At 44.1% G+C, this 18,185-nt stretch overlaps 1 protein-coding gene across 7 annotated transcripts in view; it reads left to right on the top strand.

Moving 5' to 3' along the window:
- LOC123762060 (dual specificity calcium/calmodulin-dependent 3',5'-cyclic nucleotide phosphodiesterase 1A) overlaps positions 1-18,185 on the top strand; it is a 546,501-nt gene that overhangs the window by 48,634 nt on the left and 479,682 nt on the right. For 4 of the 7 annotated variants that reach the window (XM_069335850.1, XM_069335861.1, XM_069335860.1 and 1 more), the window contains exon 2: positions 6,983-7,403. In XM_069335850.1, the coding sequence (XP_069191951.1) occupies positions 7,262-7,403 (142 nt within the window). In that variant the 5' untranslated portion in view covers positions 6,983-7,261. Of the gene's footprint in view, positions 1-2,308; positions 2,519-6,982; positions 7,404-18,185 lie in introns of those variants that run through there. The other 3 variants (XM_069335859.1, XM_069335851.1, XM_045748305.2) reach the window with 1 other exon arrangement.

Here is an 18,185-nt window from a genome sequence, read left to right as displayed (position 1 = left end):
GAGTTTATTGAGTAGCGTCACTCATCCTGTGGGTGAACACACCGCCATAGTGACAGTATTGGGCAGCGTCACTCATCCTGTGAGTTAACACACCGCCTTAGTGACAGTATTGGGCAGCGTCACTCATCCTGTGAGTTAACACACCGCCTTAGTGACAGTATTGGGCAGCGTCACTCATCCTGTGAGTGAACACACCGCCATAGTGACAGTATTGGGCAGCGGCACTCACCCTGTGAGTGAACACACCGCCATAGTGACAGTATTGGGCAGCGTCACTCATCCTGTGAGTGAACACACCGCCATAGTGACAGTATTGGGCAGCGGCACTCACCCTGTGAGTGAACACACCGCCATAGTGACAGTATTGGGCAGCGTCACTCATCCTGTGGGTGAACACACCGCCATAGTGACAGTGTTGGGCAGCGTCACTCATCCTGTGAGTTAACACACCGCCTTAGTGACAGTATTGGGCAGCGTCACTCATCCTGTGAGTGAACACACCGCCATAGTGACAGTATTGGGCAGCGGCACTCACCCTGTGAGTGAACACACCGCCATAGCAGCATGTTCAACACTCCCAACAGGAAGAAAACTGGCTTGTTCATCCTGTGTACCCAGACACAGCTGGAACAGATTTAACTGTCTCCAGTGAAATCATCAAACAAGGAGATTAACAGTTACCAACCCCTAAACTTACCTTATCTTGCTGTGTAAAGTGTTGGGAGGGGAGGGAGAAGACATATCTCAAGAACAGTATCTGTATTGAATGTTTACCTAACTCAAACAATTACCTCAACAGTATTATCGAAGTGTTTATGATTATTAGGCTACATACTTCTATTTTTCTGACGTACTGTCTGTGTCTGTAAGTTAAAGGTATTAAATTTAGTGTTAAAATAGTATTGTTGATGTCGCATGTATACTTAAACATCTCTCTCTATATATATTGAACTATATCTCTACATCTATACTTAAACTATAGTATATATATATAGATGTGGTGACTTGTCAAAAGCCTAAGCTTCAGCAATTGATACCTTGGGAGTTGTGTCTTGCATAGAGCATACTGAAGTGTGGTGCTTGACCTTGCAAGACATCTGCAACTCAATTGTGCATTCACGGGTATTGTGGGAACGGAAACATGTTGCAATATTGAAATTGCTCAAGTTTGTTCATACTTGTTTTACAAGTAATGAAAGTTAGACAACTCGAAATGAAGTGAGGCTTCCAACAACACTGAAACGTTCTTGTACCTGAGGTAGTGTAGGAGTGTGAGGAACTTGTACCTGAGGTACCAGGTAGTGTAGGAGTGTGAGGGACTTGTACCCGAGGTACCAGGTAGTATAGGAGTGTGAAGACTTGTACCCGAGGTACCAGGTAGTGTAGGAGTGTGAGGGACTTGTACCCGAGGTACCAGGTAGTGTAGAAATGTGAGTGTGTACCGGAGGTACCAATTCAACCAATCCTCTCAGCTAATCGGTCGCCTTTGAGACGTTGTGGTAGCGACTTGAAAATCTGGGAAGACTCTGGTTTGGTTCAAGACAGGCAGTCAGAAAGATAGCCGAAATACACAGTAGCACAACAGTATGTGTATCTATAATAGGTTATTATAATTCATAAAATATTGTGAGAAGAATCGTAGGTAAACAAAATCGTTGCCATTAGCCTATTGGTGAGACGCTGCCGGGCGTACCTCAGGCGAACAGTTAAGGGAAATATTCAACACCTTTTGTAATTGCTATATTCCAAGGATTTTTAGGACAGTTCACGCCTGAAATATGGCCAGTCTGACCCAATTGGGAGTGAAGGGGAAGGAGAGGGAAACGCAATAACACGCAAGCCAGCTAAACCATGTTAATAAATAAAAGACATTGCCAGTTGACATTCACAACACCTTGTACCAGTCCGCGTACGTGACATTTAAATGTTCGAAATATACTGAATCACATTGTAAATAAATAAAATCTATAATTACAGATACATTTTAGTAAATGCTTAATTACATATTGTCTTTCGATAACATAGAAAACTCACGTTTTGAAATACTTGAATGCCGGCAATGATACCATATTGGGAGCAATTAATTACGATTGTCTCTCTTAATTGAAGTACTGACATAAGTTTGTGCGCCTTTTTTAGATGTTATCTGGCGATAACATTATTTAGCATAAATTAGTTAGAATAGAGCGTTTATATATTCCACGTTTTGAGAGGGAGAGATCCCAAACTCTCCGGGAGAGTTGCCTACTAGAAGGGAGCGTCCAGCGGGCGGGAAAACGCCCTCGACGCCTCCGTCAGAGGACCGAGAGCGACCAGACGGGGCGGGTCGTCGCCGGCCACCTGTCCGCCGGGCTCACCAACGCCAGACGTACGCACACCCGACGCACTGACCACATCTCTTGTGTGCTTGAAAGTTTAACGAAGATGGAATTGGGAAGGAACTTGGTATAGTAGTTTTGACGAAAGGCGGGAGTGGCCAAGTTAGCAGACTTCCTGACGGTGGCCTCCGCGACCCGAGGTTAGGAGTCATGTTTGTTCCGTAGGCCTAGTTGGGCATGTGTTAGCCTACTAGGCTAACATTGGTGTGTTAACTACTTTAATGTGTTAGCCTACTAGGCTAACATTGGTGTGTTAACTACTTTAATGTGTTAGCCTACTAGGCTAACTTTGGATGTGTTACCTACTTTAATGTGTTAGTCTACTAGGCTAACTTTGGATGTGTTACCTACTTTAATGTGTTAGTCTACTAGGCTAACTTTGGATGTGTTACCTACTTTAATGTGTTAGTCTACTAGGCTAACTTTGGATGTGTTACCTACTTTAATGTGTTAGTCTACTAGGCTAACTTTGGATGTGTTACCTACTTTAATGTGTTAGCCTCTAGGCTAACTTTGGATGTGTTAACTACTTTAATGTGTTAGCCTCTAGGCTAACTTTGGTGTGTTAACTACTTTAATGTGTTAGTCTACTAGGCTAACTTTGGTGTGTTAACTACTTTAATGTGTTAGTCTACTAGGCTAACTTTGGTGTGTTAACTACTTTAATGTGTTAGCCTCTAGGCTGCGTGTCTCGTCTACCTAATGTGATATCAAGGGGGATTTTTGGGTATACAGTATGTCTTTTTTTACGAGTGTTTAATGTTTTAACATCTTATTTTATTTATTTATATAGAAGAAGTTACATTGGGGTTAACAGAGAATATAGAAAATTAAGTTGAATTAACATTCTTGTAAAGCCACTAGCACGCATAGCGTTTCTGGCAATCACTTAGCAAAATTCGCACTCAAATAGCAATTCGCATAGCATCTACATTTGTTGTGTCTTATAACAAACTTCCACGAGGGAAGGGGGGGGGGGGTGGAAGAGGAGAAATTGAAATTGAAATAAGTTTATTGAGGTAAAATACACACAAAGGGATGAGGTAGCTCAAGCTATTCTCATCCCGTTCAGTACATCGTGTTAATACATACATAGACACACATAACAAACAATAAACATATTGGATGAGGAGAAGGTTGCGGGTGAAGACTAGCAAGAAGCTGTGAAACAGACGGAGACAGCGACAGGAAAGGTGTGGGAGAAGTTGTGGGGAAAAAAGCGGTGAGGATTACAATGGAGAGGAAGGCGGCGGCGGCGACCACGGCCAAGGGCGGGGGAAAAAAAGGAGAGACGAATCATTAAAACTTAAAGATGGTCGCTGCACTGAAGGTGGTTATTGGCACCAGTATTTGCCAGCGTGGTCCAAGGCACCCACTCGTGACGTCACGGACCAAGAGCCACGGCGTCAACAGAGGGCATCCATTAGAGATTGTCGGAGAAGGTCAGAGGTGAAACGACACTTTTTTTTTTCCTGCTCTCCCGACGAGCCTGCTTATCATTTTAATCTTCGTCGTTTTGTTCCTTCTCAGTCTTCCCCCGCCTCTCTCATTTTGCGCAGGAAATATGTAAACATTGAGCAGGGGGAGCCGGTCGGCCGAGCGGACAGCACGCTGGACTTGTGAGTCTGTGGTCCTGGGTTCGATCCCAGGAGCCGGCGAGAAACAATAGGCAGAGTTTCTTTCACCCTATGCCCCTGTTACCTAGCAGTAAAATAGGTACCTGGGTGTTAGTCAGCTGTCACGGGCTGCTTCCTGGGGGTGGAGGCCTGGTCGAGGCCTGGTCGAGGACCAGGCCGCGGGGACACTAAAAAAAGCCCCGAAATCATCTCAAGATAACCTCAAGAAGGATAGCAAATGTCTCCAAACGAAAAACGTTTTCCCCCATGGTCGCAGACTTCATCAGTGAATTGGGTTATCGTAGCGCGGGAAGTAGAAGTTATCGTACCTGGAAAGGTGGGAGGAATCGTAATGAGGCAGTTATCACTGGGAGAAAGAGTAAGTTGCTACATTGGATTGAGATAAGATGTAAGCTACAGTAGGGCAATAATAATGACAAAAATATAATTTAATATTGTGCATAAATTTGACCAGGGTTATGTCTGGCCTAGGCTGTATTCTGTCGGTCTACTCTATAATCGTTTTTAATTCAATATTATATAACAGGCGTGATTGTTCATGTTTGATAGATATTTCACGTTCGAAAATCCTTGTTTTAAAATCTGTGCCTGAGCATGTCGCGTCTGTACATGCTATACCAACCCATCCTCCTAAATGAGTCTTGTTTGGGCAGTTGAATGTGGATAAACTATTTACATGTCATAATAATAATAGCATAACACATTATCAAGATAATTATATACTGTATAATCTTGATAAAGTGGTTCTTAGCCCAGGAGGTAGTACTAAGAGTCTACAGAGTTAGTACCTGGGATTCGCATGTCAATTAATGAAAGACCTTATTCGTAAATGTTATATATTGATAATTGGGAAAGTGTGCATAAGAAGTACAATACATTAATTACACAAGTTGTAATAACATAAAAACAAATAGACATTGTCATTATGAGAATCAGAAACGTGATTGGTAACAACATACAGTATAAAGTACAAATTATTTCAATACTGGCTAGGCTATTGGTGTATTGCAGTTTAAAAATACATTTTAGGCATAAAGTGAGTGACATTTAGCCAAGAATTAGACATGATATTTTGTAAAGACACAGTATATATCACGAAATTAAAACAATGAGACAATTAGCAGTAAAATTAATATAATCATTCCATGGCGTTGTATATATTTAGTAACGTTAGTATACTACGACAACATTCTGAGGTTATCCTAGCTCAAAGTCATCCCCCACACACAGCTCATATAACATCGATCAGACTGCAGTTGGATTCCTGCCAGTAATTCATCCTTTAAGTGACATTAATTAGTTCCTTAATTCCAAATACCCAGTTGGGGATTTCTGTGTTTTCCCTGCTAACGAGTCATCCACGTCACAGTAGAATCCTTGGTCCCGGGTTCGTTCACGACTCATAATCGCGAATTCCGATTTCGAATCCCGGTACGGAAATGGTTGGATGTGTTTCCCATCACCAAAATGCCCCTGTTTATCGAGCAGTAAATAAGTACCCAGGAGTTAATCAGCTTGCGGTGGGATTGCATCCTGTGGATGGTTGATTGATTGATGAAGATTAAGCCACCCAAAAGGTGGCACGGGCATGAATAGCCCGTAAGTGGTGGCTCTTTTGAGCCATTACCAGTATCAAGAGCTGATACTGGAGATCTGTGGAGGTGCGACTGCACCCTGCGTGACGGGAGATGTCTCTCGTGCCTGTGGATGGTTGGTAGTTCAACTTTATACCTCGATATAAGCCTAACGTGTAATAAGCGGTCACTGGCTGCCTGTCCCCGACACAATTATTTATTATTATCTTGTCCTTTAGACCCGCTACCCCCATTCAACATATCATTCATTCTTAACTTGTATTTCTCAACAAATTCATATTTTTGGAAAAGTAGAAGTGGCCAGTGATGAATGCTTGAAAAGAGAGTTGAGAGAGTTGATTGAATTTGCTGGATGAGTGATTCCTTTAAGACAAAATAATGTCATTCGGTTTTGAAATATCTCTTCAAGTGTGGATGCCAGGTAGGAGTTAAGTTCAAATTTTCTTGAGATATGAAATTGGGAAAACAAAAAACTTTCAAGAACCCGAGTCCGTGGAAAGGGAACTTTGAGGAGAAAGTGCCAAGCCATTACGACTATATAGCACTGGGAAGGGGTCAGGATAAGGATTTGGGATGGGACGGAGGGAAAGGAATGGTGCCCAACCACTTGGACGGTCGGGGATTGAACGCCGACCTGCATGAAGCGAGACCGTCGCTCTACCGTCCAACCCAGGAAAGGAAGTTTAAACACAAGGGGAGGGGGTGTGGAAAGGTTGGGAACCCTCTAGATTTAGGTTAGCTATATGTATAAAAACCACCAGTTTTGGCGGGAGTGAACTAGTGTACAACCATAGAAGAAATTCATTCATTTACTCCCCTTTTCTGTTCTAGGCGTGGTTGGCTTTCTGTACATTTGTTGTAATTTTTTTGTATTTTTTCTTGTACATTTTTGTTATTGTACTTATGTCATTTATTTGTTGTATATTGTATGCATTCTCTGTCCCATGATGCTTGTGGGTTGAACAATTGAACTAATCCACAAGGGTCGTGACCAGTATTCGAACCTACGTCCGAGAGCATCCCAGATGCTGCCGTAATCGACTGAGCTACGACATGGTCAAAAGAATTGAAACCAGAAGTTCTGCTAAACTTTCTTGGATCAATCTGATGCGTGATGCATCACGCTATTGAGATCTCTGTTTGCAACTTAGTCTCGTGACCGTGTCGGGGTTATTAATAAAAGACTGAAGGTAACTAGCAACCAGTATGAACATACTTCTCTATGAACAGAGAAGTTAAGGGTCATCATTTAAACAAATTACCAATAAGTCTAGAAACATTGTCATTTTTTAAAATTATTTTGTATTTTGTCTGCTTGTGGTGCAATATGGAATTAAATGTAACTAATTTTCAAATATTTTTCACTCTGCAGAGATAATCTAAGTGTATGAAGAAAGGCAGGAAGCAGATAATTAAAAAGTGCTCATAATTGTGAAGAAAGAAAGTACCAGTGTAGGCATTAATAATGCTTTTGGAAGTGTCGGGTTAATAATCAGTGTCGCGTAACAGTGAATTGGCAAGTGCGAAGAACTTTCTCACAGTAAGAATCAGGCGCTGACACGAGACGGTCACTAGTCGTGTGGGAGGAGGCCGGTCGCTCTCCAAGTCCTTCAACGTCACCCAGTACCACCCCCTTGCGGGAGCTCGTAACATGCAGCAGGTCGAGGAAGGCGACGTCTTCCCACCCCCGCCGCCCTTCTCGCCTAGGCGTGGGCGGCAGGACGGCAAGGACCTCCGCCTGGCCAACATCAAAGCCATCAGGACCGGCGACCACACCAGGATCATCATAAAAGGTGAGTTTCGCTTCTATTGTTGCTATATTTTTTGGGGGATTTTGTGAAACTTGGTAAACATGATGAAGAATGTCCTGTGCTGGCATGTTGCAGCAGGCCAAAGGACTGCGATCCTAGGTATTCAAGGGTTTGATGAGGTAAGTGGCCAAAATATGCCAGAAGTTTTGCCGTTTTTTACCTCCTCCAAGGAGTGCCGGACCAACCGGGCTGTGGTGGGTATGTGGGCCTGCGGGCCGCTCCAAGCAACAGCCTGGTGGACCAAACTCTCACAAGTCAAGCCTGGCCTCGGGCCGGGCTTGGGGAGTAGAAGAACTCCCAGAACCCCATCAACCAGGTATCAACCAGGGTGGTATATGTATGAGGGTCTCAAGACTTCCCAACACTTTTGGCCATCGCTGGCTGAGTGGTTATAGTACTGAAGTGTCAGTGGTAATGGTAGGTTCCATGGCGGCACAGGTTCGAGACCTTAAGGGGGGTCATAGTTTATAGTTATGTAAATTGCTTACCATAATAAACTTGGATGATAATAACATTTTATTCACACGGATCATAGGAGCCTCAAACCACAGACCAGCAGAGTGGTAGCCCGTTATCTTGAGATGATTTCGGGGGGCTTAGCGTCCCCGCGGCCCGGTCCTCGACCAGGCCTCCTTTTTTGTTACACATCACCCCCAGGAAGCAGCTAGTAGAAGCTATCTAACACCCAGGTACCTATTAACTGCTAGGTAACAGGGGCATCAAGGTGAAAGAAACATTTTGCCCATTTGTCTCCGCCTCCACCGGGGATCGAACCCAGAACCTCAGGACTAGGAATCCGAAGCGCTGTCCACCCAGCTGTCAGGTGCCCGTAACTCAAACTACTGAACTACTGAATACTCACAATAAAGGACGATCTCAAAGGTAGGCAACTGGCATACAATTGAGACTTTAGGCCTCCTTTGGGGTGCCACTTGAGCACTAAGTACCTCCGTACTCAAGGAGGTATTAGGTATTGGCTTAGGTATCGATTTTTTAAATCGATTGATAAACGTGAATAAGGAAGAATTGAACAATTACTGCGAAAAGCAGAAAATATTTGAAAAGAATTCGAGAGATACCCGCGGAAATTTAACGTATAATTAGGCAATTGATTAAACTGTGATTGATGTCGTAAGAAGCACTCCTGCGATTGGCTACTTCAGATGCTGGGGGCGTAGTTTCAGGCCGTTCTTGTGATTGGAAGATGAATGATGCGTCTAGAGCGAGCGGATTTTGCTCGCAAATGTTTTCATAATCTTTCTTCCCTCTATTTCTTTTTTAATTTGTAATATTCTATTTTAAAAATATTTTATATTTTGTGTCAAGTAACGTTTCGTGGCTTTATTATTATTATCAAAATTATTTGTTACTGAAATACAGATATTTGTTTCCGAAACCAAACATATATTTTGCTGAAAGTAAATTTATATTCCAGTGATATGGTAAGATCCATAATAAAATGCTTAGATTTTTAGCACTGTTGGGGAGTCAATGAATATTAAGAGAGGGAGGGAGACAGACAGACAGACAGACAGAAGGGGAAGAAGACAAAAATGGGTCGAGGAACACCTAGAAGTAAATTTAATTAATACAAATACTGTACAGTATACGGAAAAAGATATACGACAGACAGGCAGACACAGACATGAAAGACTTCAACACCTGAGTGAACCCCGCAGTGTAATATTGCCTTGTAAAACTTATGTATATATGATTTATATCCTAGAAGGGGTACCACCTCTGGTGCAAGTGTAGGGACCCATAGCCTCGGAGAAGAAAATAAAGAGTACTCAGAGAAGACCTTGTATATCCTCACTGAATACTTTGATATTTTCTTCTCCTACCACCCCTGTTCTTTTGATATGTGATTTATATTGTATTTTCTTAAATAAAGATAAAAAAAAGTAGCATCATATCTTCCCTTCCCACTCAAATTTTTCCATGGTATGTGTTGACCATAACTTTGTTGTCGCGGAAAGGCTAGTTTGTCTAGGATGCAAATTATAAAGTGCCATAAATAAGCAAGGCTTTCGACCAGGTAAATATGTGCAAATTACTAGACAACATGTAGAGGTTCTCCCTCGGCCCTAACCCTGCTACCCAGATTCTTTAATGACAACACTAAATTGTTAGGGGCAATTTTCGATACTCGTTTGTCCTGGGGAACTCGTATCCATTATCGCCGCCTCGAGTGCACCAAAGCACTTACCTTGAAAAGAGGTATTACCACGTCCATCTTGGGGGTGCTGATAGACGCACTCTTATTGCATTTGTACCTTTTTTTTTTGTTCTTGTCTAAATGTGATTGCCTACTTATTCGACAACATTTTAGACCAATTCTTAGACGCCTTGACAATATACATCACGTAAGCTTAAATTGTATTATTGGATCGGTCCGTTCTTTTCCTGTCCCGAGCCTTTATACAGGAAGAATACAGGAAGCTACAGAATACCTATTGTCCCATTCGAGGCCGCTCATATTTAACTCATTTATGTATATGTCTAACCTACGCTTGAAACAACCCAGCGATGCCACGTCTGTTATGTTACCCGATAATTTGCTCCCTAAATCAACAACCCCGTCGCAGTCATGGACGGGTCCTTGACGCACGTATGGACGGGTCTCTGACGCACACATGGACGGGTCCCTGTCGCACATATGGACGGGTCCCTGGCGCACACATGGACGGGTCCCTGTCGCACATATGGACGGGTCTCTGACGCACACATGGACGGGTCCCTGTCGCACATATGGACGGGTCCCTGGCGCACACATGGACGGGTCCCTGGCGCACACATGGACGGGTCCCTGGCGCACACATGGACGGGTCCCTGACGCACACATGGACGGGTCCCTGACGCACACATGGACGGGTCCCTGGCGCACACATGGACGGGTCCCTGACGCACACATGGACGGGTCCCTGGCGCACACATGGACGGGTCCCTGACGCAAAATATTTCTTCCAGTGAGTTATTTTAAGTCAAAAGTTGGTATGCGATTTGCATTGGGATTTAATTCTTTTTAACAAATTCATATATATTGCTTTGGAATATGGAAGAAAAAGTTCAACTAATCTGCCTAGTGACTTTATCTCTCTATCTCCCTCTCCCCCCTCTCTCTCTCTCTCTCTCTCTCTCTCTCTCTCTCTCTCTCTCTCTCTCTCTCTCTCTCTCTCTCTCTCTCTCTCTCTCTCTCTCTCTCTCTCTCTCTCTCTGTTTTTAAACTAAGGCCAGGGTTCATTAAGAATGGTGCTGATGTTCTTAATGAAGCTGCAAGCTAACAATTTTTTATCCTATACCAGCTCATCTGAAGCCTGGCCCTAGAAACGCATTTATTCAGTAGACTAAATAAAATGCTAAGTAACTTATCATGGAAGGATAAGAATGAACGAGGGGCCAGCAGTGTGCCAGAGGGCCTTCATGTGATGGGTTGACTTTGTCTTCACATGTATCTCTTCCCCCACCCCCTTTATCTCTACCACCGTCTCGTTGCGATATGGTTCCAGACTTTCACTGTAAATGCATTTAAACTCTCATTAAAACAAGTCCAGTACAGCCTCGTTTCGCTGGGTATAGAGGCAGCGGTAAACATGTACAGGATGATGGAGCTTGTAGCTTCAAGTGTGATCTAAGGCTTGTAAAGTCCTCAGCATTGAGAGGGGGGAGGGTTTCAGGGAGAGGCTGTGGGGAATAAAAACAAGTGATGGACGTGCACAATGGAAAGTTGTTTTAACATATCCATACATTAAAACATTGATTGTAACCATGATATATATGTGCTTCAGCCTACAGTTTAGACCTATTGTCTTGTGTATGACCCTCTGTCCTGCGTGACAGTGAATACCAGCATTATCCTCACTTTAATAAGACTATCAAAATCCTCAGATTAGGCAGAATTGTAATTAATTTTGTCAATAAAGATGTTAATAATAATAATGGACGTGAAGGAAGACAAGTTATTAAAGAAGTATGGAATTTCTGGGAGAAAATTTTATGGAAGAAATAATAACATTCTGTACTGAGAAAGTTGGTCTCTGAGTACAGAAAGTCGGTGAGGAGCAGGAAGAGATACGGGGAAATGCGTAGCAGCGTTTAGTGTTTGATGTGGCAGAAGAAAGTGAAGTCCCAGCTGTGTCTGGGTACAAGTGACAGGATGAACAACCCAGCGGGTTTTCTTCCTATTGGGGAGTGTTGTACATGCTGCTATGGCGGTGTGTCCACTCACAGGATGAGTGACGCTGCCCAATACTGTCACTATGGCGGTGTGTCCACTCACAGGATGAGTGGCGCTGCCCAATACTGTCACTATGGCGGTGTGTCCACTCACAGGATGAGTGACGCTGCCCAATACTGTCACTATGGCGGTGTGTCCACTCACAGGATGAGTGACGCTGCCCAATAAACTCTCCCCTCGGGGCAATATTAAAAAAAAAAAAGTGAGACAGAGAGGGGGACGGAGTGACGATAGATGGGAGGAGAGAGAACTGAAAAGTCTATCCTTTATTATAGGGAGGGTGAAGATCGAGGGCAGAAATTGAGAAAGGAGACAGAGACAAAAGGACGATAGATATAGTTAAGAGATAGTCCAAGGAGCAATAAGGATCTTGAGATCTTGGAGTTGTTCCGGGGCTTAGCGTCCCCGCGGCCCGGTCATCGACCAGTCCTCGTTGCTGGACTGGTCAACCAGGCTGTTTAACGCGGCTGCTCGCAGCCTGACGTACGAGTCACAGCCTGGTTGACCAGCATCAGATAGTGAATGATGCTATAAAGATTTGTTTTTACGCTTAGAGGGGAGTATTAGCAATGAGTTAGAGGCCTTATCCTTCAATAGTGACACGGAATAAGTAACAGTGAGGGGGGGAACTAATGAAGAGACGCCAGGAATAGCCTTGTTACGTTGAGGAGGGGGGGATTGGGAGAGGAGGGAAGGACAGTGACGGCCTTGAGTGGCGTAAGTGGGTGTGTACGTGGGGTCTTGAAGGTGGGCGTAGGTAAGTGGAGTCCGTATCCCACCACACAGACAACACGTTGGAGGCGGAATGTGAGACGTGGTGAGAGCAAGGGTGGTGGAAGAGGACTGTGGTGGTAGAACAGGTCAAGGCTGGTGGAGAGGGAGGAGGGTAGAACGTGATGATTGGTGAAGATAAAGCCACCCCAAGAGGTGGCATGGGCATGAATAGCCCGCAAGAGGGTAGAATGGGTAGGGGTGTTGGATAGAGGAAGGAGAGGTGAGAGGAGAGCGTAAGGGTGATGGAGAGGGGTAGGAGGGCTGGTCGAAAGGTTGGGGGTGGTGAAGGGGATATATAATGAAGGGGTGGGGGTGGGGGTAGAAAAGCTGGGATAAAGGATGAACAACCCAGCGGGTTTCTTCCTATTGGGGAGTGTTGTACATGCTGCTATGGCGGTGTGTCCACTCACAGGATGAGTAGCGCTGCCCAATAAACTCGCACCTCGGGGCCAAAATAAAAAAAAAATAAAGAAGAGATGGGGATGAGGTTTTGAGATGTTGAGTTGAGTATAAGCAGTGTGGCAGAGAGGATAGGGAGATGGAGAGGTGTGGTAGAAAGGAACATAGGGAATAAAGAATGATGTGAGAAACACGTAGGATGAAATGAGATAAAGAATGAGGGATAAAAATAAATCTGAGCCTACATACACTAATTTGTATTCATGCGTGCGTGAACGATGCAGATTATCCTACTAATAAATGTGTTAATTTGAACACAAGTTATATTTATATTGTAAGGCATGCCAGTGTTCAAGAGCACAGGGGAATTAACAGATACTCAACGTTTCAATGTGGCTGTGAGTCAGGTGTGGCGGGCAGCTGCATTGACTGAACCAAAGTTAATGTTAAACTTGTTTGTTGGACTTAACAGTTGTTGATCCAAGGTGCGAGTGTGACTTTTATGTTCTATTTATGCGTGCGTGTTTGTTGTGTGTGTGTGTGTGTGTGTGTGTGTGTGTGTGTGTGTGTGTGTGTGTGTGTGTGTGTGTGTGTTTACTAGTTGTGTTTTTGCGGGGGTTGAGCTTTGCTCTTTCGGCCCGCCTCTCAACTGTCAATCAACTGTTTACTAACTACTTTTTTTTTTTCCACACCACACACACACACACACCCCAGGAAGCAGCCCGTGACAGCTGACTAACTCCCAGGTACCTATTTACTGCTAGGTAACAGGGGCACTTAGGGTGAAAGAAACTTTGCCCATTTGTTTCTGCCTCGTGCGAGAATCGAACCCGCGCCACAGAATTACGAGTCCTGCGCGCTATCCACCAGGCTACGAGGCCCCCCTTGTGTGTGTGTGTGTGTGTGTGTGAGTGCGTATGTGTGTGTGTACTCAACTAGTTGTGCTTGCGGGGGTTGCGCCTTTGGTCACGCCTCTCAACCGGCAATCAACTGGTGTACAGGTTCCTGAGCCTACTGGGCTCTATCATATCTACACTTGAAACTGTGGATGGAGTCAGCCTCCACCACATCACTTCCTAATGCATTCCATTTACTAACTACTCTGACACTAAAATCATTCTTTCTAATGTCTTATTGGCTCATTTGGGCACTTAATTTCCACCTGTGTCCCCCTAGTGCGTGTGCCCCTTGTGTCAAATAAACTGTCTTTGTCTACCCAATCAATTATTTTGAGAATCTTGTATGTGGTGATCATGTCTCCCCTAACTCTCCTGTCTTCCAGTGACATGAGGTTTAATTCCCGTAGTCGCCTCACACTTCATGCCGCTCAGTTCGGGCACTAGTCTGGTGGCAAACCTCTGAACCTTCTCCAATTTAGTTTTATGCTTGACGAGATATGGACTGCATGCTGGAGCTGCATACGCCAGGATTGGTCTGACATACGTGTATACAAGGTTCTGAAAGATTCCTTACACAGTTTCTAAAGGCTGTTCTTATGTTAACCAATCTGGCATATGCCGCTGAGGTGCGTGCGTGCGTGCGAGCGCGGCCTAGTTCGCTGTTCCTGCAACACTTAATACTTCTAACTGCTTCTTCCTTTGTTACTACCACTTCTGATGTTGACCAGACCACACACTAGAAGGTGAAGGGACGATGACGTTTCGGTCCGTCTTGGACCATTCACAATCGACTTGAGAATGGTCCAGGACGGACCGAAACGTCGTCGTCCCTTCACCTTCTAGTGTGTGGTCTGGTCAACTTACTTTAACCACGTTATTGTGACTCATCACCTGCATACCACTTCTGATACTATTACAATTACTGTTACTACTATTAAAAATGCTACTGCAACTACCACCACTACCACCACTACTATACTAGTTTATTCATCATTGCTTCACCGAATAATGCCACTACCACAAGTGCTGTAGTGGTAGTAGGCATCCATCAGTCTCAGGAGACTATGGTGTTGTGCTCTGGAGTGGCCTCACTAGAGCTCAAAGCCAGGGTAGGTTGATAAGGAGGAGAAGCTGTTACCCAGGCAGCAGGTCCTCCCTCTCCACGGCGCCGAAAGTCCCCAATGGAAAGGCGAACGCCAATACGATTGGTTCCAGCGCCGTCGCAGGAACTGGGAGTTCCTGCGGCTACTATCAGCACTATACCTAAATGTACATCTGAGGCAGTACTGGGGACAGCCCAACCCCTTTTGTCCTTCCTGGGAGAGATAAGTGAAAGGGAACTGAGGGTGGATGGGCAGGAGTTAGGATTGGGTGATAAATAAGAATTGGAGGAATGTAAGAATGGGGGTTTGAGATAGGAAGAGGATGAGAGAGGGTTTGAAATGGGAGGGATATGAAAGGAGGAGATATTTGAGGAGGAGGAGGAACACAGAAGTGGAATAAGAATAGGGAAGCATAACTATGGCGAGACTGATGGTGGATAGAAAGATGGTGTGGGTATAGGATGGGGGGAGGAGATATGAGCGAGTTTTACGGGGTCACCATAGCCCGTGCTACATGGACACTTCGTTCTGAGTAGCTAAATCTAAAACAAACAAATATGAGCAAGGGTAGGAGGGGTAAAGAGGAAGGAAGGAAGGCGGGAGGGAGGGAGAGGGATAGGAACCAGGGAGCAGGATAGGAAAGAGGGAGGGGAAACAGGATAGGAAGCTAGGCTTACAATGTCTCGCTCATCTCTGATGCCTTATTATGCGTGATCTTTTGTGTTGGTTAACTAACGCAGCTAACTAACGATGTTAGTTAGCCGCGTTAGTTAGTTAACATCGTTAACTAACGATGGCTATGGGCTTAGGGGTGGTGCGGGTGTGATCCCTGGCTGTGGCGGAGGGGTTGATGGTGAGTTTGGTGGTGGGAAAGAGAAATTGAAATAAGTTTATTGAGGTAAAATACACACAAAGGGATGAGGTAGCTCCAGCTATTCTCACCCAGTTCAGTACATCGTGTTAATACATACATAGACACACATCACAAACAATAAACATATTACCAAACATTCTGAGAGATAAACATCTACATTTCCTAGGAAAGAGAGGTGATACTAATTATGTTGGTGGTGATGGTGTAACTGGTTGTGATACTAATTTTAATGATGTTAAGGGGGTTGTAATGGTACTAATTATTATGGCCGTGGTGGTTTGAAATATCTTACCGATATTTTTAAATAATTTTTTTAAATTGTCCTCGGAATAAAAATCTTTTTCCTCGCCGCGACAAAGATCGGGGTTGCTCTCCGCCATGACCTGGGGCCAGATTCACGAAAGCACTTACGTAAGCACCTACGAACGTGAACATCTTTCCTCAATCTATGACGGCGTTAGTTAAATCTATTAAACAGTTTACGAGCATGAAAAATTCCCATTCAACTGTTGTTATTGTTATAAACAGTTTCCTAGTGCTTCGGAGCTCATTAACTGTTTAATAATTGGAAACAAAGCCGCCAAAGATTGAGAAAAGATGTACAGGTTCGTAAGTGCTTTCGTGAATCTGGCCCCAGGGTGGCAATCTCCACAAACTGAGAGCAAGACTTGAAAATCACACATTACCTTATAATTACAGTCATTTTGCACACTTAAATGATTTTGAAAAGATATATTAGGTGATTGGAAAGAAAAGGCATTTGGAGGTTGATCGGCAATAGATAAGGAGACGCTAGGAAAATAATATATGTCTATATGAAAGGACGAAGCCTGTTTGTCAGAGGTTGCAGGCCAAACGCTTGGGGCTAGCCTCATCCAACTTTGCATGGTAATTTCTGATGGGTAAGTGACCAACAATGGTGGGTCGGGGTCGGCCCCTGTGCTCCCATTAAAAAGTGGCCTAGTTCCCATAGTTGCCACCACATAGCTCCCCATGATTGCCACTGTGCAGCAGGTGGGTGGTAACATTGAAGAACCGACCGTTCAGAAAGGCAGGGTTCGTATACCAGCAAGCCTATACCGTATACTATCTGGCCGGTATCATACCCCAGAGGAGGTATGGAATACCATGCACTATGTTGCTCTTCGATCAGAGGTGTTACGACTGCAGGTCACGCCGAAGGGGCTCAAGGTGGGATCTTGTCACGGTGGAAAATGCGTGAGGGGAATCTTAAGGTGTGATTGCAGTTTTCTTAAATCCTGTGTTGTCTCAGTGGCTACTGTAGATGGTGAGGGGTAGAAGACTCTTGAGAAGGAGGAGGGGGAAAAGAGAAGAAGAGAAAGGACCCCTTCCTCTCTTTTCTTCTCTTTTCCATCTTAGGGGAGGCAAGGAAAAGATTAGAAGTATATATATATATATATATATATATATAATATAATATATGAGAGAGAGCTAAACATTATTTCAACGAACAAAAGCAACTAACATTGGTTGCCAACAAATGCCCTTAGTGATTGTAAACCGTTTTAATTACTGTTCATAAAATATTGATTACAGTGTAAGATTTGTTTAAAGAAATATCAAACCTTTAACGCTGCAATAAATCGTCTTTTTCCTTTATAGGGCTTTTAACATCAGTAAATGTCAACTTTAACCACTATTGTATGTCGTTCTACACCCTTACAAGTTGGCCAAGATCCACACACACACTTCTAATGCCATAAAATCATCGTCTTGTCATTGCATGTGGTCTAAAATTGCAGCCAGTTGTCTTGGACCAATTCCAGACAATCACAAGGCCGTAACAGCTCCCATAAAATCATTGCAGGTTCTAAAACTACTACAGGTTATCTTAGACTAGTACATGATGTCTGAGACCACAAGACGTCATGAGAGTTACGTTGTCCAAGATCACAAAAGATTATAGACTAAAAGCGGTCGTTAAAGACCATAAGATTTTACACCTAAGGTCACAAGGGGTCGCAGTAATGGTCTCTGTACATGGTCTAAAACTAATTTATGCCCTTGAAGGCTGATACAAGCTGCCTTCAGGTAACAGTAGGTCGTCTGTGTGGCCATCACTGGTCGTCTAAGGTCACCCTGGCTCACAAGACTCGCTCTGGGGTCGTAAGAGGTGAAAAGTTCTTTAATAATCACGACAATTTCCTCCGGTCGTAAATTCCGACGAAGTTGGCAATGACACTTACAAAGAAGACCCCAGGTGGGTGGACGAGATGAGGCGACCTCCCTCATCTCTCTCTCTCTCTCTCTCTCTCTCTCTCTCTCTCTCTCTCTCTCTCTCTCTCTCTCTCTCTCTCTCTCTCTCTCTCTCTCTCTCTCTCTCTCTCTCTCTCGTTATCACCAAAATGAAAATTTCAGGGTGTTTTCATGAGACTTCAAACAGATGAGGTGATCTTTCTCCGTCTCGCCAATATCTGAATGATCTGTCGATAAATCATGCTCTTCATTCTTGTCACG

The sequence above is a fragment of the Procambarus clarkii genome, chromosome 34, assembly GCF_040958095.1.
Source record: "Procambarus clarkii isolate CNS0578487 chromosome 34, FALCON_Pclarkii_2.0, whole genome shotgun sequence".
In the NCBI taxonomy this organism is placed as follows: Eukaryota; Metazoa; Arthropoda; class Malacostraca; order Decapoda; family Cambaridae; genus Procambarus; species Procambarus clarkii.
The sequence above is the reverse complement of the archived record's forward strand: the minus strand, read 5'-3'. Positions and strand labels throughout refer to the sequence as shown.